Source organism: Pyrus communis, chromosome 9 (assembly GCF_963583255.1).
Source record: "Pyrus communis chromosome 9, drPyrComm1.1, whole genome shotgun sequence".
NCBI lineage: Eukaryota > Viridiplantae > Streptophyta > Magnoliopsida > Rosales > Rosaceae > Pyrus > Pyrus communis.
Genome location: NC_084811.1, coordinates 4,246,012 through 4,271,048, shown reverse-complemented (window position 1 = coordinate 4,271,048; position 25,037 = coordinate 4,246,012). Strand labels below are relative to the sequence as shown.

Below are 25,037 nucleotides of genomic sequence, written 5' to 3'. Positions count from 1 at the left end.
TTATGTTAAATAAAGAGTAAAATGACAAAAACACTTTCAAGTTTCAATGCAATTATCGACGGACTAAAATGATTTGACAAAAAATTAAGGCTATTTTTGTCATTTTGATCTTTATTTAATAGAGATTTTTCACGGAATGACTAAAATAATTAATGGGGACAAACTCAGGAACCACTTAGGACCAAAGTGAAGACTAAAGTGAGAAGTTATGCCAATCACAATAACCATTTTATCTAAAAACCTTATTTTAAATATTATATTACTGACACAAAATGACATAATAAAAGTCTTTTTCTTACATGAAGAAGAGAGGTTTCAATATGTCCGAAACACAACCAGTATACCATATATTACTATACAATTAAAAATAATAATTTTTCTAGTGTTCTTGTATAATAACATTTCCTGTTAACACTATATTTTTGTCGGAGTATGATTATTTCCCCATTTTTTTCTCCTTCCTTTCCCTCCCTTCCTATTTGAACAGTTACGGTTAAGTCACGTCAACAACTTATATTAATTTTATATAAAAAGAGAAAAATAAAATAAAGAATATGAGAGAAATAAGGAAAGATAATGAAAAGAGAAGGAAGAGAATCCTAGTCCATTTTCGTCACAATGAAAATTGAGTTTGAGGTGAGGAGTGCGTGGTTGTGGTAGGTGCCCCTACATCTTTGCACACAAAATTATAGACACTAATTTATTGCCCAACAACCCTTCCCTTCCCTTCCCACAAAAGTAATCACGCAGTTATGTTGTGTGAGCGGCAGCACAGGAGTACTGTATACATGGGCAAATTTTAATTATAAATTTGAGAAAATCCAAAACAATATGGATTTGATAAGAAAGGGTGGAACTTTGCAGGTCCATTGGAATGGGGAGTGAACTGCAGCGGCGGGTGGCGAAGCTGGTGTCGGCGGCCAAGCAGAGGGAGACGGAGAGCCCGGTGGAGTGGGCGGTGGAAGTGGGGAAATGGGTCGAGGCAGCTCCGAGCACTGAGTTGGCGGAAGTGTTGGTATCCCAACTCTGCTTCCAACACAACCGACCTTCCCTTTGGAAGTTTCTTGACATTGCTCTCTCCTCCGGCCTCCTCTCCCCTCCCCATGTCCTCTCCATTTTGTCTTCCAGGTACGCTACACTTCCCCACTCACTGCATTTTTTTTATTATTTTCACGATTTTGACACTCATTTTTTAGCCTCGAGCACTCGAGAGTCCGGAAAAGATTATAAAATATTCAATTTGGAGCGCAGTCTGCTAAAGGGGTTGAAATTCGCTACCCGATTAACACATTGGCAATGTTATCATGTTTTTGTTTGATTGGATGATTTTGTGTTACAGGGTGATTCCTAATAGATGGTCTCAACCAGAAGCTTATAGACTCTATCTTGAACTCCTGAGAAGATATGCATTTTCATTTGGTCCACTTTCTGGCGATGTTTCCAAAGAAAAGTGAGTTTACGGATCTCATGTTGTGCTCTTTTTTGATTAATTTCATGTCTGCCTGATGCCATTGTGGTTTAGAACTTTAGATGTTTTGAGTTGGTGGAAAAGTTTGCATCTTGGTTGGTTTAGACGGTTTAGTCTCCATGCATTGTCGAACTTGGTGGAAATTTTCCGTCTTGGTTTAGATGGTTTAATTTCGTTTCATTGTATTATGCTCTATTTTGATTAACTTTCTGTTTGCCCGACGCCGTTGTGGTTTAGATGGTTTGATTTGGTGGAAGTGTTTGCGTTATGGTTGGTTTAGATGGTTCAATCTCTATGTCATTTCGAAACTTGGTGAACATTTTCTGTCTTGGTTTAATTTTGTTTCATTTTATTATGCTCTATTTTGATAAACTCTCTGTTTGCCTAATGCTATTGTGGTTTAGATGGCTTAACTCTATTCATTTTCGAACTTGGTGGAAAGTTTGCTTCTTGGTTGAGATGGTTTAGTTTGGTTTCGTTAACACGAATGTTTGGGAAAAGGAATACCGACATTGTTAGCATGACTTTTTCATTCAATCAATTGAATGAACTGCTGAAACTTTCATTCTTCTGTCTTGCAGGATAATGGAATCCATTGATGTTGTCCTTGAGCTTTCTCAGACTTATAAAGTTCATGTTGTGGAGCTTGGTCATGCATTGGTCTTGTTCTTTTTCAGTGTAATCAGTAGCTTGATTGACAGTACGTTGGATGATTGGGGATTCAAAATGACATCCCGAAAGAGGCCGAGATCAGATTTTGGAGGTGCAGACTACAGTGATATGGAAATTGATTCCAGGGAAAGTAAGAATTTCAAAATTAAAGAACATCGTGAACGGATAAGGAAAATGAATTCTTTTTTGGCCATAGAGGTGCTGGCGAAACTAACTGAAAGCAGAAAAGCTTTGGTTCTGCTTCGACTTGTTCACTTGAATATGTAAGCGTCTCATTCATAATATTTCTCACCTTCAATTTGCCGATGCTGTCAGAATCCAACCATGCAATATTGACAATTCACGTTATTTAATAATTTTCTTAATTGTTCTGTCAGTGCACTAAAAACATTTAGATGAAAAAGGATGCATGTTGATTGTCGACAGAGACTAATAATTAATTTTTTGTCTAATCCACTTCTATTCATAGGCCTGAAATATTCAATGGCCTCCTGAAGAGGCTACGATTTCTCGAAGGACGTCAACTTGCATCCTCAGATTTGAGTTCTGCAGTGGAACCGCTGGCAAGATTGTCTGCCAACATTCAAAGAGTCTCAGGTTTTAAATACCAGTTAAATAAGCACAAGCTAATTGGGATGCTTCTTGATAGTGGGTCTCAGAAGCCAGTATTCCACTGCAACCCAGGATTTGGTCATTCCACTTGTTGGGTTTGTTTCGATATATACATGGAAAATGCAATGGATGGAAAGCAACTTTCTATTAAATCAGTCGTTGATATACTTGCAGGTAAGTCCTTTTGAAGAGTCTCAAATGAATATATGTATGCATGCATGCATGTCTGACTTTAGTTCCGATTGAATTAAGAAAAGAAAACTGCAAGAAATTCAATTAATTCTTGATTTCACTGACCTAATGCAGAAGGAATCATGACGCTGCAAGTATTTAACCAGGCAAGCTGGCAAGAAACCTTCCTAGCACTCTGGCTCTCAGCTCTTCGACTTGTGCAACGAGTTGAGACTACTCCATGTCAGCATATATTTTAGAAAGGAAAAAACAAAATAGCATGGATAGTTAATTTCGCCTTCATTCTTCTTTTGCAGGAACGTGACCCTCTTGAAGGCCCTATACCACATCTTGAGTCCCGTCTTTGTGTTCTTCTGTCTATTGTCCCCTTGGCCATTGCTAACGTTTTGAAGGATGAGACCAATTTGAATTCCTCTTCTATTAAGGGAGATACTGTGTCTGGGAACACGGAGAATGGATATGGACACAAAATGGATGGTAAATCTAATACTTCAAGGAAACAGGGCCTGATTTCTTCTCTCCAGGTCCTTGGAAATTTCTCTGGCCTCTTGTGCCCTCCTTCATCAGTTGTGGATCCAGCTAATATTGCAGCAACGAAAGCAGCTCGCTTTGTACGTAATTCCAAGAATGAAAAGGATACATCAGGTGCAGGCAGTGGTGGTGACGTCTGTATCAAAGCAGGTTTATTTTAGAAATCTGTCTCACCGCTCATTTTGATTTGATTATGATTAATTCATGTTTATTTTATTCGTGGATCTCATATTAAAGAAAAAGTGTAAACATGCATCCTGCTACTGTCTCTGAATTTGGTTCCGGTAATAATTTTGCAGTTGGCTCAAATGTTTTTCAGGTGGTGACATGAGGCACCTTATTGTGGAAGCTTGCATTGCAAGAAATTTAATTGACACATCAGCATATTATTGGCCCACTTATGTGTCTGCATCCACGATGTCACCGTCAGACACATCACCAATTCAAAAATCCCCTTGGTCAACATTCATGGAAGGAGAACCACTGAGGGATTCCCTAATAAACTCCCTTATCACGACACCAGCTTCTAGGTACAATGAAAAACATCTTAAATTAGTTGTAATACGAGCTGATCTTTAGCTGATTATTTTCTCCTCGTTCTCCCGTTCAAGTTTAGAAGAGATAGAGAAGTTATATCAGACTGCACTAAATGGGTCTGAGGAGGAGAAGGCAGCTGCTGCAAAGATCCTATGTGGTGCATCTCTCAGAAGTGGATGGAACATTCAGGTTGAAAAAGCATGCAGTAATACTGGAGATTTTACATTTGACTATTTTTCAAGTCCTATTTTTCTTGAAGAGCGTAATGGTGCCTTTTACCTCCTGTTGTTCTTCAAATTTTGACAATGTTATGGCTTTTAAGAAAATTATTATTAAGAGAATTACATTTGGATCCCTGAACTTTGCCGCTTTCAGGAACATGTTGTGCACTTTGTGGTGAAGCTTCTTTCTCCTCCTGTACCTACCAATTATACTGGACCAAGAAGTCACTTAACTGACCATATGTCAATGCTGAGTGCCCTCCTTTTCGGAGCTTCCTATATTGATACAGTTCACATTCTTTCTTTGCATGGTAAGGTGAGTGAAATAGTCTCATTTTATAGAAATTGGTATCATAGAATTATTTAAACTTGGCACGCGTTTCTTCTCATAAAGCTCTTCTCCCTATTTGATTCAATTAAGTCACATGAAGTTGAAGTTCCGGCGTTCTTATGGCTCCAAAAAAACTCTGTTCATACAGGTCCCTGAAGTTGCAGCTTCTTTAATCCCGCTTTGTGAGGTCTTTGGATCACTTAAGCCTACATCAAATAACAAATCAAGCATGGGTGATGAGTCCTCCATTTACATGGTCTTTTCTTTGGCATTTCTTTTTCTACTTCGTCTATGGAAATTTTATAGACCACCTCTTGAGCAATACATTACGGACAGAGGAGGACCAGTTGGAGGTGTGCTGACATTGGAGTATCTTTTGTTATTGCGCAATGGCCACATTGCACCTGCCGGGGATGAGACAAACGGCAGTGGGGATCGGCTTGAATCATCACATGTGGGACCTATGTGCATTGATTCTTATCCAAAATTACAAGCCTGGTACCGTCAAGACAGATCTTGTATCGCTTCAACACTTTCCAGTCTATCTAGTGGAAATCCTGTCCATGAAGTTGCTAATAAGATATTAAGTATGATTTACTGGAAAATAACTAGAGTTGGGGCCCCACCAAGTAACTCTTCTGGACCATCAAGCGCCAGTATTAGTGGTTCCCCTGCAGATACTGGAGAGGATTCGTGTCAGAGACCAATGCTTCCTGCTTGGGAGGTATTGGAAGCCATTCCTTTTGTCCTTGATGCCATTTTAACTGCTTGCGCCCATGGTAGGCTTTCATCTCGGGACCTGACAACAGGTTAGTCGGATGCTACTGTACTTGTCAGTTGAGGCTCATTATATGGTTTTAGCTTTTGTTTCTAAACTCTGCTTCTTTCATCAGCTGATGAATGTGTAACTTTATGGATACTGGGAAAAAAAATTAGGGTGTTTAGTTTACTTTTTAAATTTTAGATGAAATTCCTTCTAATGGTCCCTTAAATGCTTTTGCAGGCCTGAGAGACCTCGTTGAGTTTCTGCCCGCTTCTCTTGCTGCCATTATTAGTTACTTCTCTGCAGAAGTTACTCGTGGTATATGGAAACCAGTGCCTATGAATGGAATAGACTGGCCTAGTCCAGCAGTGATTCTTCAGTCAGTTGACTCTGAAATAAAAGAAATACTTGATGCTGTTGGTGTCAATGTTCCGAGCTGTACCTCTGGTAACTAAACTTCATTTGTCTTCGTACTCTTAGTAGAATTCACAGATGCTCTTAGAGATTGATAATGATTGTTCAATTTACGTAATGTCATACTCACCGAAGAATATCTTTTGCATTTCCAATACTAAACCCCTTTTAATGCCTTGCAGGGATTTCAACCGCAATGCTCCCACTTCCACTGGCTGCTCTTGTGAGTTTAACCATTACTTTTAAACTCGAGAAGAGCGTTGAATACGTCCATACTGTTGCTGGGCTGGCCTTGGAGAACTGTGCATCAGGTTGTTGTTGGCCTAGCATGCCTATTGTAGGCTGTTTGTGGGCTCAAAAGGTCCGCCGCTGGCATAATTTCATTGTTGTATCAACTTCTCGCTCCGTATTTAGACAAAACAAAGATGCTGTTGCACAGCTTCTGAGAAGTTGCTTCTCCTCATTTCTTGGCACGCCCCATGCTTCAACCTCTTCGTTGTCCAGTCAAAGCAGTGTGAATGGTCTGTTGGGTTTTACCATCGCAGATATTAATGCTCGTCCTTCCGTGGCACCTGGGTTTCTATACCTGCGCTCTTGCCGGACAATACACGTTGTCCAATATGTGAATGATGTGATTGTAGGACTAGTGGCAGAGTATGCTGTGAAATTAGTCACCAGATGTGCAAGAACGGACTCCCCTCGCTTGAATTCTAGTCAGGTATCACAGTGCCTAGCCATTGCAAAGACAAAGGAAGTGGCCTCACTTGGTGCAAGTCTCTTGTGTGTGACAGGCGGAGTCCAGCTGGTTCAAGAGCTGTACCGGGAAACCATCCCAAATCGGTTGCTCTCGTCAAAGGAAGAGAGACATGGGGAGGCAAACGCTGTGTCCCGTGTAATGGAGGGGTATGCGATGGCATATCTGGTGATTCTGTCAGGCTCAATCGAATGGGGCATCGGAGACAACTTGCCATCATGGACACTCTCAAGACGAGCGAGGGTTGTCGGGATCCACATGGACTTTCTGGCAGGGGCATTGGAGGGGAACATATCGCTTGGTTGTCATCCAGCTACTTGGAAAGCTTATGTTTCGTGCTTGGTGGGTTTGATGGTGAACTTTGCTCCGGTGTGGATACGAGAAGTGAAGGTGGAGACGTTGAGGAAATTGGCCGGCGGACTGAGAGGGTGGCACGAATGTGAACTAGCCCTTTCGCTTCTCGAAAGAGGCGGGGCTTCGGCCGTCGGATCTGCCGCCGAATTAGTAGTAAATGTACTGGACTGAGTCTGAATTCAAACACATTTCAAGATGTAGACCTTTTTACAAGGAAAAAAAAAAGAAAAAAGGAACATCGAACATGATAAAATAAAAGAGCTAATTACAAAGTGCATAATCGTTCGACAATTGCTTGAGGAGGAACCGAAACTCTACAACAACAACAATAAAACTTTATTCCACAAAGAGGAACCGAAACTCTTTGACGATTATTTTTGGTTTATGGGGTTGTGGTTTTCATGTCAATTTAAGGTCTCATGTATAACATGTTGTCAATTTAACAAATGAAAAAATAGTAAAACGTCCAAAATGAAAAAATTAATAGAATTTTAAAACACGGAAGTGCAATGTGGGAAAATTAGACATCTTAATCCATTTTGAATAACAATGTGGTTGTCTCAAACAAAAAAAAATACACATATTTTCTAAGTTAAAAGACGCTAGGCGGTAGTTGGGTGGTGGGCTGAGGCATAGCGCCTAGGTGGCTAAACGGGGCCTAGGTAGACTAGGCGGGTGCCTAGACAGACTAGGCGGATTTAAGTAAATTTATTATATTTCGTGTAAATAAGTGCTTGTTTATACTTAAAATATATATATATATATATATATATATATATATATATAATTTCATTATAAACTACAAAAATAGAATGACATATATATTATGAAGCATTGGAACATAATGAAAATATGGAGAACAAACATATAATGTGTGTTCATTTAAGTATTCAACAAGGCTCTTACATTTAAGTATTCAACAAGTCTCTTACAATTTATTGAAAAAAATAAAATGCAAATGAAAGTTATCTATTTTTTGTCTAAGTGAGTCGCAACCTAGGCGGGTGCTTAAGCAGGTGGGCTATGCGAGAGTCTCAGCAGGTCTAAGCAGCCTTTCTTTTAATTTTCTAATGCTTAGACATTAACGGGAGCGGTGACCAGCGGCCTAGTGCCTAGGCGACGTTAGGTGGAGATTTTTAAAACAATGATATTTTCTTATTGATTTTGAACCTATTTGGATTCAAACCCTCTCCTTCCACCTAAATGTATTTTTGGAAGACAAGATGAGAGAAATGGAAAGGAAATTGGATTCACAGCCCTAGTTAATTCAATTTCTTAAATTAGTTATTCGATTATGAATTTTAATTTCTTACATCGCATGCAAGTAATTGCGGGTAATGACAGATGAATATTGGGACTTAGGTGGTCTCAGATCACTCAGAGTATAAAAATATACAAATAAAGATCTTTCGATGGCCAACCAAATGTTTGATACAGGTCATTTTTATGGTCGCCAGAGTTTAAGAAAATACCTTTCGCATGTTGCTTCCACACTACTCTTAGCATTCGGCGGGGGCGGATTGGCGGGCCATTCAAAATTTCAGAGAATCTGGAAATAGAAATTAAAATAATAATATAATTACATATCTGGAACATGCCCATCGTTTTATCTTTTTATTTATTTATTTATTGATAATTATGTCTGCTATTTTATTCTGATTAATTCTCTCCCTCTTCCTCTCTAGTCGCTGGCTCTGACACTTTTTCAGAGCTCTCCCAATTTTCAACCCCTCTCACAAGCGCTTTCCAGACGATGAAATTTCACAAAAATTAGGGTTTTGTGGGGATTCTTGTGATCCCGTCCCACAAGGGCTTCCATTCCACCTAATTGCGGAACGTTGTAGAAGGGAGGATTTGGGTGTGTGGATATATATATATTTTTTGAATTTGAATTTGAATTTGAATTCGAATATATATTGGGTGGTGTATGAAACAGAATCTGAGAGTTGAGAATGGAAGTGGGAAGGAGAATATCGGCAAGTCCTCGTCCGTGCTCCGTCCGGCGAGTCGTGGCGAAGAAAAGGGGTGGCTCCGATGGGTTTGTAAACAGCGTGAAGAAGCTTCAGAGGCGTGAGATTTCTTCGAAGCGTGATCGAGCTTTTGGGATGAGCAATTCCCAGGAGAGGTTCCGCAACATGCACCTCGTGGTTCGTTTTCTTTTCATTTATCTCATTTCCTATTAGTATTATTAATCCAATGCAATTGAAAATTTTCTATTTCTTTCGCCTGAAAATTTGTTGAAATTGTTTTGTGCTTGATGTTTTAATGGGGATTCAGCTTAGAGCAATTATTCTAAGCAAATTAAAGACTTGTTTGGTATTTTATTTGAAATTTTTTGTCATATCTTGAAAACAATTTTCTTTAAGACTTAAAAACTTGGTTGGTAAGCAATTTAAAAATTTTGATTCTTACAATTTAAACTGAACAAAGAAATCCAAAAAGAGGGGGTCAAAAGAGAAAGGGGATAGAGGAGGAAAAAAAATAAGGCATGATTGGAGGAAGCAGAAAGAAGAGAGAGGATCGGAGGAGATAGAGAGGAAAATGAGTGAGAGAAAAAACTGAGAGTATAAAGGCAGTGGATTGAAGGAGAGACGAAAAAAGGTAAAAAAAAACAAAGAAAGAGAAGGGGGAGATGGAAAGAAGAAAAGAGAAGGATAAATTTGGAGTGAGAGGGGAGGAGGGAGAGAAAAGAAAGGAGTAAGTTTAAGTTTAAAAATTCTAAAAACTCACTTTTTATTTTTTTATATAATAAACTGTATTTTTGAGTTAGTTTTGAGTTCAGTTTTTGAAAATAATCATATCAAACAAGTTTTTAAGGTCTAAAACTTAAAAAATTGTTATTGAGTTTAAAAAGTTTAAAAAGTTGGATTCGGATTTTGTGATAATCTTAACATTTTAGAGATGTTTTGGTCTGGTGTTTCCCACGCGACGCATATCATTGTGGCCTCGGTTTATGTACTTTATGATTGCCCAGGGTTTGTTTCTGTAGAGTCTGCTGAAGCTGTCCTTAGAGTAAATCTTGTGATCATATTAATTACCTACTAAATATGGGGCATTAGAACTTAGAAGCTCAAGTTATGTAGAAATTTTATTGTGGCAGTCACATGATGTTGCTAATCCATGTGTTATGATATGAGTGGGTGACGGGGTTGATATATTAGGGGACTAGTGCATAGTGTTGGGTAAACAATTAGAGTGGTAAAACATTGGTAACACCACGTGGGGATATGACTGTCATACTGAAAGCCTCTGCCAAATATAACCCAACATTTTTTCTTTTATTGTTGAACAGTAAATTTGATATTCATGGTAATCCTTACTTTATCTGTCAAGCATATCATGGTGGTTATCAATATCATGCTGTTTTTATTTTATTTTTTGGGGTACCTAATTAGTTAATTTCTGCTTCAGGAGGAATATGATACTCATGACCCCAAGGGACATTCTTCAGCCATATTGCCTTTTCTGATGAAAAGGACAAAGGTCATTGAGATAGTTGCCGCACGTGACATCGTCTTTGCTCTCGCACACTCTGGTGTTTGCGCAGCTTTTAGTAGAGGTAATAACATGCCAAACGGTATTGAATATTGTACTAACCAAATGCAGAACTTTATATTCCGTATTTCCAGTCTAGTAAATATTACAATAGGTTAGGTCAGTCAATTTGGATTATAAATCACAACTGTTGAAGGAGGAGATACGCATTTTAAATAGAAGAAGATCCAATATATAATAATTGGATTTAAAATGACTAGAAAAGTAGAAATAAGACTGGGTGAGCAAGCATTAAGTCCCAATCGTGGGTGAATGGAATCTTACTTATTCTCAGTTGGCTATTCATATTGCAGAGAAAAACGAGAGGATTTGTTTTATGAATGTTAGTCCTGATGAAGTCATTCGGAGCTTGTTCTACAATAAGAACAACGATTCGCTCATCACAGTTTCAGTTTATGCTTCAGACAACTTCAGCTCTTTGAAATGCAGATCCACAAGGATTGAGTGGGTAGATTGAACTCAATATTTATGTGTAGCTTTTTCATTGCCTTCATTGGTTATCTGTTTCTTATGTTCTGTTATTGTTTATCCTTTGGCTAGATATATAAGGAGGGGACAGCCAGAAGCTGGCTTTGCTCTTTTCGAGTCCGAGTCTTTGAAGTGGCCTGGGTTTGTAGAGTTTGATGATGTTAATGGCAAGGTGCTGACATACTCAGCACAGGATAGGTATGTTTTCATTGTGTAACATTTCTAATATACGATTACCAAATCCATTAGGATACTAACGGACATCCCTTTTTTGTGGTACTGGGCCAGTATATACAAGGTGTTTGACCTTAAAAACTATACCATGCTGTACTCTATATCAGACAAACATGTACAAGAAATCAAAATCAGGTATGTCTCTTTCTTGTTCCCTACCCCTTTTGAAACGGTTGTGCTTACTTTGCATAGTTTGTTGACCAACAGTGATGCTTAAGTTCTTAATACAATTCTTCTGTATTAACTATACCCCATAATTTCTGTTGTTTGTAACAGTCCAGGCATCATGCTGTTGATTTATAACAGAGCTACTAGCCATGTTCCTCTGAAGATTCTATCAATAGAAGATGGCACGGTTCTCAAAGACTTCAATCATCTACTTCATAGAAATAAGAAGGTGGACTTCATAGAACAGTTCAATGAAAAGCTTCTTGTCAAGCAAGAAAATGAGAACCTTCAGATTCTGGATGTAAGTAAATTATAGCAACTATGTCGACAGTTCTTTTGCACCCTTGATTATTCATGCCTAATCAATTTCTGCAGGTTCGAAATGCTGAGATGATGGAAGTTAGCAGAACAGACTTCATAACTCCATCAGCATTTATCTTTCTGTATGAGAACCAGTTATTCCTGACGTTCAGAAATCGATTGGTGTCTGTGTGGAACTTTCGTGGAGAACTTGTAACTGCGTTTGAGGATCACTTGTTATGGCATCCTGACTGCAATACCAATAACATTTATATAACAAGCGATCAGGATCTTATCATATCTTACTGCAAGGCTGATTCTGATGATCATTGGGCAGAAGCAAATGGTATCTCTTTCCACTTCCTTTTAAGTTTTTATACAACTAGTGATTTTAGAGTTCTTGGCTGGGCTCAGAACAACTATCTTGCTTAATGATAATGTGTGTCCACTGTCTAGTTAGTAACAAATATAATGGAATTATACATGGCAAACTAGAACATCCTTTTCATGTCTAATTTTTTGAAGTTAAGCACAGAGTTGGCCTTGTTCTCTTCCTGCTCATGATGGTTGTAACATATAGTAGGGGATGAAACCTGGAAACCAAAACTTAATTTGGTTTATTTTCAAATGGACATAAAAACACTGTAACTTGATATTCCGTGAGACTATAATGAATTTCTTTACCTTATGGTTCTGCTCGAGCAACTCTCCCTGGCATCTTTCTAGTAAATACAGACACCTATACACGCGGCTCATAGATCAAAAGATGATAGTTGACATTTTCTCACAACATAAGTTTGTTCATTTGATATGCTGAGGTGGTTGTTTTCATGAATGCTAACAGTTGTTGGAACTTTTATCCATCTTTGCATGTTCCAATTTCTCCATAAAGCAAGAACTTAGTAGTCACTTTGTTTACTTGTGACGACTAAGCATTGATGTTATGAAAAAAGTTTGGAGGATATTATTTTGTCATCTCATATATGGTTTTTTTAGCAGCTGGATCTATTCATATTAGCAATATCTTAACCGGAAAATGCCTGGCCAAAATAAATCCTAGCAATGGTGGTCCCAAGATCGACAACCGTGAAGGCAATGCTGGCTCCTCAAGGAAGCAAAGCAACTCATCTGTGGTGAGCAGCACCGTCGCTGACGCTTTGAAAGACGTAACTGCTCTCTTCTATGATGAAGATCGCAACGAGATATATACAGGAAATAGGCATGGTTTTGTTCATGTGTGGTCAAACTGAAGTTCAGGTTATCTTTTAGCTTTTAAGGGCTATGAAGCTGCTGTTAGAGAAATAGTCTAGTTTGGCAGCCTAGCTTGTTAGTGGATATGGGATATTGCCAGTGGCTTTGTATCATTAGCTTTCTTGAAAGTGCTCTCGCATTGTATCATAAAATGATTTCAAATTGCTAATGTAGATTTCAATAGAACTGGATTTTTGGTTTTGTAAAAAATGTTTACATGCAAGTTCTGTATTTCTTTCAACTTGTGAGGTATGTTACTGACACTTCAAGGGTATTGTTTACTACACTTTCAAAAAATTCAAGGGAATGGTTACTAACATTCCTAAAAAAATTCATCATGCGCTATTTTTTTTTCTTTATTCTTTTATTAGCGAAGAGAGTATGACGACTTTTTTGACCTGTCATCAACAACTCTCCTTATCTATTGTGAAATTACATTTTTATGGATTGTTAACCACGAACGTCTAAAATGTCAGCTTAACCTTTTTATGTTAAATAGGTTATGTTTGCTTATGTTGTTAAACTCTTTACTAGAAATTTTAGTCTCGCGACAATTAAGACGATCTAGGCTAGCAACGATATGGGTAAAGCTCTTAGCGATTTAGGCTCTCAAGTTTGGATCTGATCTAAGACGGGCAAATTTGAGCGAAATCAATAGGTTCTTGTTGGAAATAAGGTACAATGTCTTCTTGTAATTAGTTGCACAACTCGTTTTTTTGGTTTAGTTTTTTTCTTATGAGTTGAAATAAGTTGCAGCAATTCATTCTGAGTTTTTGTGTGAATTTGTTCTCTCTATTTTATAGTTTGTAATTCTAATTTGTTTTATGGTGTAGATGCTTTGTTTATCCAAGCCTAATTATGTGTTGCAAATGTGTCTTGATCTTTTGTGGTGGAATATTTTATATTTAGATGATGTAGCTGCTACCCATGTAATTACCCTTCATGACTATTGTTTTTTGACTGAAATATATGAATTCTCATTTGATACAAGAAATCACATGAGAATAGTACTTATATATATATATATATGTGTATATATATGTGTGTGTGTGTGTGTGTGTGTGTATTTTTTTTTTTCCTCTTCTGCCACAAATGGCCAATCTCACGGAGGAGTCCCGAATTTGTATGTGCGGCTTCACAGAGGAGGACGAGGCAAAGGGAATGCAGCAACAAGAACACAAACTCGACAGACTTAGACAACAATATCCTCGTCAACGTTTTGTCTAGGCTTCCGATGAAATCATTTGCTTGGTGATACTCTAAAATATATGTAGCAGCAAATTGTTCCTGTTGCACCATAAGCTCCATTGAATAACAAGAATCAAATCCTTTTCGTTTTTTGTTCCGCTCTCCAATATTCGCATCGCATCAACCAATCCTTCAAAGAACAATCGACAGCTTCTCGAGACCGTATTCCAAAGAGCTTATGCACCAAACCGCCACGATCGACGCAACTGCTCTCTTCTAGGATGAAGATGTAAACCGGAAATAGGCATGGTCTTGTTCGTGTGTGGTCTAACTGCAGTACTTATTAACACTTTGGTTTTAAGAGCTATAAAGCTGCTCTTCAAGAAATAGTTTAGTTTGGCAGCCTGGTTAGTGGAATATGGGATATTATCTGTGGGTTGTATCATTTAGATTTCTTGGAAGTCTTATTCGATATGGTGATTTATGACATGAAAATTGCACTATTTAATTATTTTAACTGAAAAATTGTATAAAAACAATCAAAATCTACAGGCAATTTCATCAACCTGCAAAAAAAAGAAAGTGATTAAAAATTAAAACCCAACCCTTAAAGATAAATTCCTACAATGAATTTTTGAGACAATGTAAACCTTCACTACTAGTGAGAAGCAAATCTACATTACTGGATCATCTTTTAAATTCCATTAAAAGAAAAAACAACTAGATCTTTCTTTTTTAGTATTTTTTTCCTAATTTTTAAATGCATGGTTCATTGTAACTACAATTTTTAATTTTTTTTAAAGGAAATCTTTTTTTTTTTCCAAAAAAAAATTCATCATCCACTCATTTCTCTCTTATTTTTTTTATTACGGATGAATGCATGATAACTTTTTTGGTGGACCACTAACAACTCCCCTTATCAATTGTGAAATTACATTTTTATAGATTGTTGACTAATGAACGCCTCAAAATGTCAAATTTACCCTTTTATGTTAAATAGGTTATGTTTGTTTACCTTATTGGACTCTTCACTATAAATCTGGGCTCGCAACGGTTTTGGATACATGCAATCTAGGCTCGCGATGATATCTAGGCTCTCGGTGATTTAGGCGATTCTGGCGACCTAGTTTCTTAGTGATTTAAGCGATTTAGTTTTTTGGCAATTTAGGCAATCTAGTCTCTCCACGATTTAGGCTCACAAGTTTATATTTCATTTAAGACTGGACAAATCTGAGCGACAACGGTGGGTTCGTGTTGAGAAATAAGGTACAATTACTCTTGTAAACGTCAATAAAAGTTGTTTTTTAGGCTTTAGTTTCTTTTATGAGCCAAAAAAGTTGCAGCAATTCATTCTGAGTTTTTATGAGAATTTGTTATCTCTTCTTTTAGAGGTATAGTTTTATTTTTTTCATGGTGTAGATGCTTTGTTTATCCAAGCTTAACTTTGTATTGCAAATGTGTACTCTTGGTCCTTTTATGGTTGGGGTTGTGCCGGGATGAATTATTTTTATTTTTATAATGTAGATATATACCATTCCTGTAATTTTATTACCGTTTGTGATTATTAAATAAGATAAATTAATATAAAATATGATAATTGTAATTGCATTTTTTATTTCTTTGATTGAGAATATTAAATATATATTTTTATTATGTTTGAATAAGGAGCACTAAATGGAGACGCGGAGTATAAAAAGATTGAGACAAAGGCAAGGCAGCGACAACAAGAAAACAAATTTGATGGACATCGACAACGATAACCTCGTCGACATCTTTTCGAAGCAGCCGGCAAAGTCACTTATTCAACTCGGATACATGTCGAAAACCTTGTCAAACATCGTCAGCTGCCCCTATTTTGTCAAGCAACACATGCATTTTCTGACTGCGACAAACGCCGCTTCTGAAGTGCCTCGGCTTATGGTAGTGGCACAATCAAAGAACAGGTACGCTGGAGAGCTGACGGTGTTGCAATCACTGCAATACGACGGCACTTCTTTGGAAAAGAGCAGGCATACCATTGTCTCTAAGGTTATATTTCGCAGGCAAAATTATTCTATTGACCTAGAGTTTCTTTTCTGCAACTTGGTTTGCTTGAAAGACAGCAATTATGGTTATGGACGCCGGTGCTTGCTGTTGAATCCGTTGAAGGGAGAAGTTGTTATACTCCCAGTTGATAACACCATTCGCTCCGATGTTCCAGCAAATCCAATTCCCAAATCCTATGAATATTGGTATGGGATGGGATTCGATAATGCGAACAAGTATAAGGTTGTTCGTGTTTTTGGATACAAGTTTGATTATGATTTTGGGTATACTTGTTAGACGAAGTCAAGCTCAAGCTTTTCTTGTTAACCCAAGTATTGGAAGAAGGACAGCAGGCCAAACTGTACAGACAGCACAGCAAGCATTTGCTGACTCATGAACAGCAGGAAGGAATGTGCAGGTGCATGTGTGCTGTCCGAAGTATTCCCATGCGTGCTTGGTATTCCCATGCGTGCTTGGTTACTGCTAAAGCTGCTGTCAGAAGACAGCAGATGGTGCTGCTGCATGTGTGTGTAGTTTAATATGTAAAGGTGTATAGATAGTGCTGAGGCATGGGTGTACATGCTGTCACCTAGTAATTTAATATGTAAAGTTGTTGATGTGATGTACATATAAAAGCCTTCCCGTAAGGCTTGGAAAGTGTGAGATTTTGAAGTATTATAATTAAGATCAGAAACTTTTTCATGGTATTGAGCCTCTCATTGTCTAACGACTAGATCCTGTTTTTTTTTTTTTTCCCACGCTTCAATGGCTGAAAACAATGTCAGTTCTTCCACCAACCCACCTACCACCAATCAGTTTCATCCGTTTTCCACTATTGTTAATATCAAGCTTGACAGAACCAACTACCCACTGTGGTTGGCTCAAATTCTCCCAATTCTCAAAAGTAGAGATCTGATGGGGTATGTTGATGGTACTTTGGTGTGCCCTCCAAAAAACTTGCCTGGTGCTACCACTGTCAATCCTGCATACAGTGCGTGGATTCAACAAGATCAAATGATCTTGAGTTGGATAAATGGCTCCTTGACAGCGTCTGTTTTAGCTACTGTGGCAAGCAAGAGAACTGCGCGTGCCACTTGGGAAGCTTTAGAGCAAAGGTATGCCTCCACTTCTCAGAACAGAATTTTGTTCCTGCGGAATGAGTTGCTGCAGACAAAAAAAGGTAATCTTTCTGTTGCGGATTACCTGGATCGCATGAATGCGATTGCTGATAATCTTGCTCTCGCGGGTCAACCGGTCAGTGATGATGAACTCGTGCAGATTGTGTTGAACAATCTAGGACCTGCATTTGAGATGACAGTAAGTGCTGCTCAAGCTAGGGATACCCCGATCACCTATCCCACCCTTGAGGCACTTCTGTTGACAACTGAACGACGAATGGTGGATCAGAATAATTCCTTGGCTGCACCTGCACCTGTCAACGCCTTCGTTGCCACTAGAGGACGTGGTGGTGGACGATCGCGTGGGAATGGAAGAGGAATGTCTTCCTTCACCCGTGCTTCTCTGTCAAATCAGCATGGCAACAATCCCCGCAATCCCACCAATCAGCACAACCAGCAGTTTAATGGTGAGAAATCCTCGTTTTCTGGTGAGCGTATTATTTGCCAAATATGTGGCAAACCAGGTCATCCTGCGCTTGATTGCTTCCAAAGGATGAATTCTGCTTATGAAGGTCGGATTCCTGCTCACAAACTCACAGCCATGTCCTCCTCGCCTATTACTCTCAACAAGCAATCCAATGGTACCTGGCTGTTAGACAGTGGTGCGAATGCACATGTCACTCCTGACCTTCAAAATTTGGTTAATCCCAAAGAGTACACTGGTAATGAAACTATTGGAGGTGTAGGTAATGATTCTGGCATTCCTATTTCTCATTTTGGTTTCCAACAACTAAATACTAAAGCTTGTTCTTTTGATTTGAATGATGTTCTTCACTGCCCAACTGCTTCTCAAAACATCATATCTGCTCATAGGTTTACTTTAGACAACAATTGCTACCTGCTAATCTTCCCATATTTTTTTCTTGTTAAGGACCTCAAGACTCGGAAGACGCTTTTCCGAGGGAGATGTGAGAATGGGTTATACCCATTTCCAAATGGCAGTGGACGGTTCCAGTCTTCAATGTCAGCCTTGGTAGGGGTACGGTGTTCAGTGCAAAAATGGCATGCTAGACTTGGTCATCCTGCCAACTCAATAATTAAGTTTTTAATTTCCAATAAACTAGTACCACTTCATGGTCCTCCTCATGTAAGCTTTTGTGAGTCATGTCCCTTAGGAAAGAGTAAAAAGTTACCTTTCAATTTGTCCGAGTCTGTTTCTACGTCTCCATTGGAACTTTTGCACTCTGATGTCTGGTCTTCTCCCGTTATTTCTAATGAAAATTTTCGTTACTATGTGTTGTTTGTGGATGACTACTCTAGGTATTCTTGGATTTTTCCCATGAAAAATAAAAGTGAAGTTTTTGAGATATTTGTAAAATTTAAAGCCACTGTCGAGAACATGTTTAATCTTGCCATTAAAACTTTTCAATGTGATGAAGGGGGGGAATATAAAAGTCGTGCTTTTCAACAGTTTCTTTCTGACAGTGGGATTTCACAACGTTTTTCCTGCCCAAAACATCCTGAACAAAATGGACTTGCAGAAAGGAAACATCGCCATATTGTTGAAACCAGTATAGTTATGCTTTCTCAATCTCACGTTCCTAATCAGTTTTGGTTTGATGCTTGTTCTACCGCTACGTACCTGATAAATCGCATGCCAACAAAACTTTTATCCAATATGTCACCTTATGAGAAGTTGTTTAAAAGAGTTCCAAAGTATGACATGTTGAAAGTGTTTGGTTGTCGATGTTTTCCATGGTTAGTCCCATACACACAACATAAACTGCAACCAAAATCAAAAGCTTGTGTTTTCTTAGGTTATTCACTGAATCACCAAGGCTACAAATGTTTGGAATTGTCCACAAGACGAATTTACTTGTCTCGCCATGTCCTATTCGATGAGGACTCTTTCCCTTTTAAGGGACTCACATCTACCTCAGAAAATGTCGTCGATTCAGGTACATTTAACTCTCCCGTGGTATTATTTAATTTTGATGATATTAGCACGTCTCCTTTATCTCACTCACCTAATGTACCTGCTATTCCTCTCCGTCAAAATTGTCCTTCTAATGAAATTCTTTCCTTACCCTCCACTGCACCGTCTGAACCTGTCCCCAATCCTTCAATTGACTCATCCAGTCCACCCTCTACTACACCCGTGTCGGCCTTACCTCTGTCATCACCCATACCTTCACATGAACAAGCTGTGGTATCTATGGAATCAGTACAAGTGCTGTCAGAAAATAATGACCATCGAATGACTACACGATCAAAGTCTGGCATCCAAAAACCTAACCCTAAATATGCTATGCATGTAACTGTTGATCAGTTTCCAATTGAACCGACTTGTTTCAGTCAAGCTGTCAAGTCTCAGGAATGGAGAAATGCCATGGTACAGGAATTTAATGCGCTACAACGATGTGGCACGTGGAGTTTGGTCCCGTTTCATCCAAAGATGAATTTGCTCCCAAATAAATGGGTGTTCAAATTGAAAAGACATGCAGATGGAACAATTGAGCGCTACAAGGCTCGCCTTGTCGCAAATGGTTTTCATCAGAAGGCTGGTGTGGATTATAATGAGACCTTTAGTCCTGTGGTTAAACACAGCACCATTAGGCTTGTTTTAAGTCTTGCAGTTTCCAAAGGTTGGCAAGTTAGGCAGCTTGACGTCCAAAATGCGTTTCTGCATGGTTTCTTGAACGAAGAAGTTTACATGCGTCAACCGTCGGGTTTTGTTGATCAACAGTTACCCAATCATGTTTGTAAACTTCAACGGAGCATTTACGGTCTTAAACAGGCTCCGAGGGCATGGTTTCAGAGGTTTTCAGATTTCCTGCTTCAACTTGGTTTTCAGGAATCAACTTGTGATTATAGTTTGTTTGTGTTCAACCAAAAAGGGGTGTATCTTATCCTGCTCATCTACGTGGATGATATTCTGATTACTGGCAACAGTTCTTCTCACATCATTCAGTTAATTCAAAAGCTGGGTACTTTGTTTTCCATGAAGGATTTGGGACTACTTAATTATTTTTTGGGTGTAGAGGTTAAGTACGATGGAAATCGAATGCATTTGTGCCAATCCAAGTATGCTCTTGACTTATTGTCACGCACACATTTCACTGATGCCAAACCGATTTCTACACCCATGTCTTCTGGTCAAAAACTCAGTGCATATGTTGGAGATTCGTTTGATAAACCAGAAATGTATCGTAGTGTTGTCGGTGCTCTACAATACTTAACGATAACTCGTCCCGATTTATCTTATGCAGTTAACCAAGTATGCCAGTTTATGCATGCTCCAACAACTCTTCACTGGATGGCAGTCAAACGGATTCTACGATACTTGAAGACGACGCATAGTCATGGTCTCCTTTACAAGCCAGGTACTACTCATCTTTCTGCTTTTTCAGATGCGGACTATGCTGGGAATCCGGATACTCGGCATTCAACTGGGGGGTTTTGTATTTATCTTGGTTCAAATCTGGTTTCATGGAGTTCAAAAAAACATAAAACTGTTTCTCGATCGAGTGCTGAGGCCGAGTATAGGCAACTTGCCTACACCGCAGCTGAGCTTTCGTGGTTGAGGTCTTTATTTCGGGACTTGCAGTTACATCTTACTCGACCTCAAATATGGTGTGACAATGTGTCTTCAATTGCTCTTGCTTCCAATCCAGTGTTCCATTCTAGAACCAAACATTTAGAGGTTGATTATCACTATGTCAGGGAGAAAGTGGTTCGTGGTGAACTGTTGGTTAATTATATTTGTTCACAAGATCAGCTTGCAGATTTATTTACCAAAGGTCTGTCTTCGTCTCGATTCAATTTGTTGGTGTCCAAGCTTCCAGTTGCTCCTCAACCTGTTAGCTTGCGGGGGGGTGTTAGACGAAGTCAAGCTCAAGCTTTTCTTGTTAACCCAAGTATTGGAAGAAGGACAGCAGGCCAAACTGTACAGACAGCACAGCAAGCATTTGCTGACTCATGAACAGCAGGAAGGAATGTGCAGGTGCATGTGTGCTGTCCGAAGTATTCCCATGCGTGCTTGGTTATTGCTAAAGCTGCTGTCAGAAGACAGCAGATGGTGCTGCTGCATGTGTGTGTAGTTTAATATGTAAAGGTGTATAGATAGTGCTGAGGCATGGGTGTACATGCTGTCACCTAGTAATTTAATATGTAAAGTTGTTGATGTGATGTACATATAAAAGCCTTCCCGTAAGGCTTGGAAAGTGTGAGATTTTGAAGTATTATAATTAAGATCAGAAACTTTTTCAATACTGGGTACAAATATTTGGTGTCTCATGTCCATGAGCTGGGAACAAGCTCATGGAGGGAGATAGACTCAGTTCCTCCTCGAAAAATAACTGATAAGAAGGTGTCAGCTTATGGAGATATGCATTGGTTAACAACGCACTCAAGAAGAGTTCAAGAAGATATCTTCTTCTACATAAGCATATTAACCTTCGACTTCAAGAAGGAGAAGTTTTGTTGGAACATTCCTGTTCCCCCCTCAAGCAGAGGGCCGCGTAACTTCCCTCCTGTCGAGCGCTTTCAGTTGATCAATCTGAAGGGATCTTTGACCCTCATTGACGCTTCATCTGATAAGTACCTGGAGATTTGGATGTTGAACAATTATGATGAGAAAGAGTGGATTTTCAGCTACAGAATTGATGGCAGTGTGTTTATTGCAGCATGCCCGTACAGAAGTTTTAGGTTTTGGACGTGCGGTGAATGGGAGCACGGCATATTTTTTAAGAAATCCGATTGCACCACACCTGATGTAATCTTTTTGGATCTAAGAAGTGCTTCCATCAACTGTGTAGAATGCCCGGTATCAAAAAGGGGATTGCATACGAGCGTACTGAGTTATACCGGTGGTTTGATTTCCCTAAGAAGTTATGGGAATCTGGTGGAACAGAAAACAAGCTCCCGGGATCTTAATGCATTTTCAAACCTGTGGAAGTTTGATTAGAGGAAGCTGCTTATTGTTATCTCATTATTTGTACCTTAATGTATTGTATTTTCCTTTTTGAATAATTCCTTGCTATAAATTTCAGGGTACTTTCCTTTGAATTTGTCTCTGATTACTGAATTTAGAGAACAACCTTTTAAGCTGTTCATCCATATTTCCTTTGAATTATATTGCCAAGAGTAAAAAGGACCATTACTCGGTTGTTTCTTTCTATATTTTCGCCTTTTGAGAAATCTCTAGATTAGTATTTTATTTTCTTGGTACAAGAAATTATTATTCGTACTTCAACCAATCATTATGCATTCATTCTTTCCTTTGTTTTCCTAATTGTTATTTTCCCTTAACAAAATCATTATGCACTCATTTTTTTCTTTATTTTTATATTAGGTAGTATATGAAAACTTTTTTAGAATGTCAATAACTCTCATTATCAATTGTGTAACGAAAGTCTCAAATTATCAATTATACCCTTTTATGTTTTGTTAAATAAATTATGTTTATTGTCTCATTGAAATCTTCACTAGGCAATATAGGCTCGAATCGATTTAGGCTTGCAGCGTTCTAGGCTCTCGAATATCTGAGACGAGACGATTTGATTTGCGACAAGCAAATCCAATTGGAGACAAGCAAATCTGAATTGAGACAGACATAGTTGAGCGACATTGGGTGGGTCTTTATTTTTATATTAGGTAATGCATGATGACTTTCTTGATGTGCCAATATCTCCCATTATCAAATTGTAAAGTACACTATTTTATGTTAAATTATGTTTGTTTATCTCATAGGCTTTAGGCGATCTAAACTTCTAACAATTTTGGCTCTCGAATTTGAATCTTATCTGAGACAAGCCGTTCTAAACAGAAACATGCAGGTATTATCTGAGATAGACTAATCTAACCAACATTAGTGAGTGTTAGCTGAATAATAATTAAGGTACAATGGCTCCTCGCAATTGTCTGTACCAAAGTTGTTTTTTTCGAAATTTCTTGAATCCATTCATTATGAATTTGTTGTGCGAATTTGCTATCTCTTAATTTTTCTCCAATGTTGTTTATATTTTGTTTTTCCAAGCATGACTTTATTTGTTCCTAATGTGTCTGGCCCTTTGTGAGTTGTGACACCTGTTGTCTAGGTGATTAGATGTACCTTTCTTTCTTGTATTTGTATTGCCCTTTGAGACTCAAACTTGTGAACAATTAGCATTTGATAAAAGATTTTAAATCTTTTAAAAATAATAATAAATAAAAAACAAACAAAACTTACCCTTCGCTGCCTCTTGGTTACGAGTTTAACTCTCAAATTTTAGACCATTCTCTACTGGTGTTTTTAAGTAAAATTTCTACACCGCTCCTTCCCTTCTGTTATTGAATTTTTAATTTGTTTGAGTGAGATTATTAAATTTTTTATTTTGTTTGATTGAGTAGGACTAATGGAGATGCCGGGAACTAAAAGGATGAGACGCTGCAGCACCAGGAAAACAAACTTGATGGACCTAGATAACCTAGTCGACATTTTCTCTAGGCAGCCGGCGAAATCAGTTTGTTCCGTTGGATGTGTCACGAAACCCTTGCGAAACATAGTCAGCTGCCCCTTGTTTCTTAACCAACACATGAATTCTCTTGTTACTCCGAACGCCCACTGCTGAAGTACCTCAACTTGTGATTGTTTCTCAGTCCAGGAAAAAGTACACCGAATAGCTAATTTCCATGCAATCATTCGAATACGATGGCAATACTTTGAAAATGACCAGCAGACCCATGACGAGGATTTTCTCGGAGATTTTGTCTTGGTGGTACGAACTTTCTTTCCAACTACATTTTGTTTTCTGCAACTTGGTTTGCATCAAGGACAGAAACTATGGTAGCCGGTGCGTGTTGTTAGATCTGTTGAAGGGAGAAGCTGCAATGCTCCCAACTTGTATTACCCAAATTCCAGAACATCTAAATCTGAAAATAACAGCGTTCTCTGCATATCGGTATGGTATGGGATTTGACAACACAACTTGTACGCACAAAATTGTCCGTGTTTGTGGAGATGCGGGGTACAACTGTTTCCTTGCTCATGTTTATGTGTTGGGCACAAGTTCATGGAGAGAGATATTCTCAGTTCCTCCCTGTAAGTTGACGGATAAGAATTTATCTGCATACGGAGACATGCACTGGTTAATTCGTCGTGCAACAACTGGAGGAGTTCAAGCAAATATTTGACATTGTATAAGTATCTTGTCATTCGACTTCAAGAAAGAGGAGTTCGGTTGGAATATTCCTGATCCCCCTTAAGAAACATGCCGCGTAAGTCCCCTGCCATTGATGCTTCATCAAATAGATATCTTGACATACGATATGGATGCTCAAAAACTATGATGAAAAAGATTGGATTTTAGGTCACAGAATAAAGGCCAGAATGATTAATAATGCAGAGTATCCATATATAAGAAGTTTTAGATTTTGGACTCGGGGCGAATGGGAGCATGGGATATTTTTCAAACGTTCCAGAAATAGCAGCAACGTTATAGTCTTTTTGGATCTAAGAACTGGTAACATAAATCCCGTAGAATGTCCGGTATCCCAAAAGGGAGTGCATACGAGCATCTTTAGTTATACCAGCGGCTTGCTTTCCCTAAAAAATTATGGGAATTTGATTCCACTAAAACGTTATGGGAAGCCAGATGAAGCAGAAGCAGATCACCGGAGTTGCAATCCCTTTTTCAACATTTGGCATAATTTTTATTGAAGCGCAAGATAAGACTCCAGTTTTCCACCAGTTTGCTAGAAGAAGTTGCTTATGTTACTATTTCATTAGTTTGCTAATTGTATATTCTCTTTTGAACATTCAATTTCTTGCTATACTCTTGGTTACCTTCGAATTTATCTGATCAAACTGAATATATCAAACAACATTGTAAGCTGTTGATC

The 25,037-nt window shown here is 38.5% G+C and overlaps 3 protein-coding genes and 1 pseudogene across 4 annotated transcripts; all 4 read left to right on the top strand.

The window, feature by feature from the left end:
• The first annotated feature begins 722 nt into the window (after positions 1-722).
• On the top strand, positions 723-7,116 carry LOC137745116 (mediator of RNA polymerase II transcription subunit 33A-like). Its single transcript, XM_068484998.1, has 12 exons — positions 723-1,128; positions 1,340-1,450; positions 2,050-2,403; positions 2,610-2,926; positions 3,059-3,150; positions 3,241-3,625; positions 3,795-4,005; positions 4,087-4,201; positions 4,388-4,549; positions 4,713-5,373; positions 5,568-5,774; positions 5,924-7,116. Exons 1-12 carry the CDS (start codon positions 875-877, stop codon positions 7,018-7,020), a joined length of 3,966 nt encoding a protein of 1,321 aa, XP_068341099.1. The 5' UTR covers positions 723-874; the 3' UTR covers positions 7,021-7,116.
• Positions 7,117-8,371: 1,255 nt separating this feature from the next.
• On the top strand, positions 8,372-13,163 carry LOC137745393 (uncharacterized). Of its 2 annotated transcripts, none has more exons than XM_068485345.1 (8): positions 8,372-8,996; positions 10,261-10,408; positions 10,698-10,848; positions 10,945-11,070; positions 11,161-11,241; positions 11,383-11,575; positions 11,650-11,920; positions 12,574-13,163. In XM_068485345.1, exons 1-8 carry the CDS (start codon positions 8,802-8,804, stop codon positions 12,822-12,824), a joined length of 1,416 nt encoding a protein of 471 aa, XP_068341446.1. In that variant the 5' UTR covers positions 8,372-8,801; the 3' UTR covers positions 12,825-13,163. The 2 variants fall into 2 exon arrangements, with proteins under 2 accessions (XP_068341446.1, XP_068341445.1); XM_068485344.1 differs by having other exon boundaries at positions 12,571-13,163.
• A 2,524-nt stretch (positions 13,164-15,687) lies between these two features.
• Positions 15,688-16,335, top strand: LOC137745544 (F-box protein CPR1-like). The gene has a single exon (XM_068485502.1). It carries the CDS (start codon positions 15,688-15,690, stop codon positions 16,333-16,335), a length of 648 nt encoding a protein of 215 aa, XP_068341603.1.
• A 7,216-nt stretch (positions 16,336-23,551) lies between these two features.
• Positions 23,552-24,855, top strand: LOC137745540 (uncharacterized; annotated as a pseudogene).
• Positions 24,856-25,037: the final 182 nt, after the last annotated feature.